This window comes from Apis dorsata, unplaced genomic scaffold, assembly GCF_000469605.1.
Source record: "Apis dorsata unplaced genomic scaffold, Apis dorsata 1.3 scaffold_220, whole genome shotgun sequence".
NCBI lineage: Eukaryota > Metazoa > Arthropoda > Insecta > Hymenoptera > Apidae > Apis > Apis dorsata.
Genome location: NW_006263502.1, coordinates 83,120 through 85,248, shown reverse-complemented (window position 1 = coordinate 85,248; position 2,129 = coordinate 83,120). Strand labels below are relative to the sequence as shown.

Here is a 2,129-nt window from a genome sequence, read left to right as displayed (position 1 = left end):
CGTACAGTGGCGAGGACGACCCTATGGACACTGTGGGGCCCGGACTCGCGGAGGAGTGTTGCTACCATCAGTGCAGCTATGCTCAGCTTGAACAATACTGCAAACCGGATAACGCCAGCTCCGTGGACGCCGTGTGAGTGGATGTTAGTTTCTTCTGTTTTCTTTTGATATTTTTTTCCCCACCCTTCAACGCTGCAACGACATTTGCTTCTCTTTTCCATTTTTATATCGCTTTCTCTGCTTCCTTTGTTTTATATATATATATATGGATATGATACTTTTTCTTGGGATGGATCTTTGATCGTAAAGTTTGTTGGTGGAGTAATTTGGTGATTTTGGATGAGGAATCTTTAATTTTGGGAAATTTTATATCCGTGAAAATGAAAGTGATTGAAAGGAAATGATTGTATTAATAGGATAGTATGATGAGTTTGGTTATCGATGATTTTGTAAGATTGTTTTTTGTGTAGTTTTTAATGGTTCCAAAGAATGTTTCGATTGATTTTCTTTTCTAGTGATTACCAGTGATTGTAATATTAAGAGTGATTGGAAATTAGATTATTAATCACAATAGCAATGATAACTTGCGATCTGCATCTATTAATCTTCTGTAGTAGGGTAGAATTTTATGGGTCAACTGAAAACTCACTCGAGAAGACGCGGTTTCATTAATAATTCTAGTGAAATTGAGGGGGTCAACATTATTCCTAGTTGTCAATTATGGTCGCTTACCTCTGACTTCGTTAATCTTTCCAATAATACCTCGGATGAGCCTTGACGATCAATCTTAAACGAAGGTGTTTAACATTCATCTCGACGATCAATTTCTTCTCTGTCTCGAGGATGCCGGAAATCATCGACTTCGTGGAATTCTAATCGATTTAATTGTTAAATTGGCCTGTTTAACTGCTGAATATTCCATTATGCAAAGTTTTTGTCTTTTTTTTTTTCCTCGCAACAACCTCCAATCCGCCTTGGGTTTTTTCCAGTGATTTCGGCTGCAATTATCGGGTACGAGATTAATTTGCCACCGGCCTCGTTACAATAATTCCAAGTTCGAAATAGCTTCTACGACTCGATCGCTTCTTTTAATCTTCTTATTTATTCGTATATCACGCTTATTTTTATTTCTCTTGCAAGCGCTCGTTTATCGAATTATTTATAACACAAGGAAGTTGTTTTCGCGGAGATCGTCTTGCACGGCGAGACTATGTTAATAAAAATATTGACTTTCAATATTCAATGTTATATTTTTCTGTCAAACGTAAATTATTTTTTCATCATCCTAAATTTTATTTAGGATCTTTCACGTGTTTTTTTTTTAATATTCAAGAATCTGTTTTTAACTCTGATTGATCTAATATAATATAATCACAAATATATCTAATATAATCACAAATATTGACTATAACCCACATATGTATTTAAAATGATGGTCCTAGATTGTTTAACCTAATTTTATTTAGATCTTTAAAGTTTCAATCTTGATAAAATTTAATGATAAAATCTTTCCATCAACAGCCAACACTGAGAAGATTCAAATATTTAGAATTGATTCAAATCACACAGGCAAATTCTCGCCAGAATCTATAAACAAACAAACGATCCATCCAAAATGAGAGAGAGCTTTCAATTCATATTCATCAACTATCCTAGTCAAGTTCTTTCGCAAAAGAATTCGTCAAAAATAAATTCAACCAATCCAAGACTGATCGACATAGCATCCAGTGCTATATCCATACCGTGCAATTAATATCCATCAGTTATTGGCTCGGTTCCGATCGGTACAACAAAATCATCTATTTACCCGCATTCCATCGGGAACAGTTGAGTTTCCAATCAACGAGTTGTTATTCTTTCGTTCTCCACGATAGAATTCATCTCGTTGGACTTTACCATGTCGATAGTAGGTGGCTCGCGAAGCTGTAGTTATTAACCGGCCGGTTCAATTGTCGCTAAGAAAGAGAGGAAAAAAAAGGAGAGAAAAAAGGAGAGAGAAGAGCACGAGAGAGCAGCTCATTATCAGTCGCTCCACGATAATCTCTGTCGCTTTTCCTAAAGTTCACGGTTGCGTGAAGTGGCATGGCGCCAGGAAGGTTAGTCCGAAGTACTAGGACGATCAAACCAAC

At 36.3% G+C, this 2,129-nt stretch overlaps 1 protein-coding gene across 1 annotated transcript in view; it reads left to right on the top strand.

Moving 5' to 3' along the window:
• LOC102672709 (insulin-like growth factor I) overlaps window positions 1–2,129 on the top strand; it is an 8,991-nt gene that overhangs the window by 362 nt on the left and 6,500 nt on the right. Inside the window, exon 2 of the mRNA XM_031510289.1 lies at window positions 1–133. This exon is cut by the window's left edge and continues 2 nt beyond it. Coding sequence (XP_031366149.1) covers window positions 1–133 — 133 coding nt within the window. The remainder of the gene's footprint in view (window positions 134–2,129) is intronic.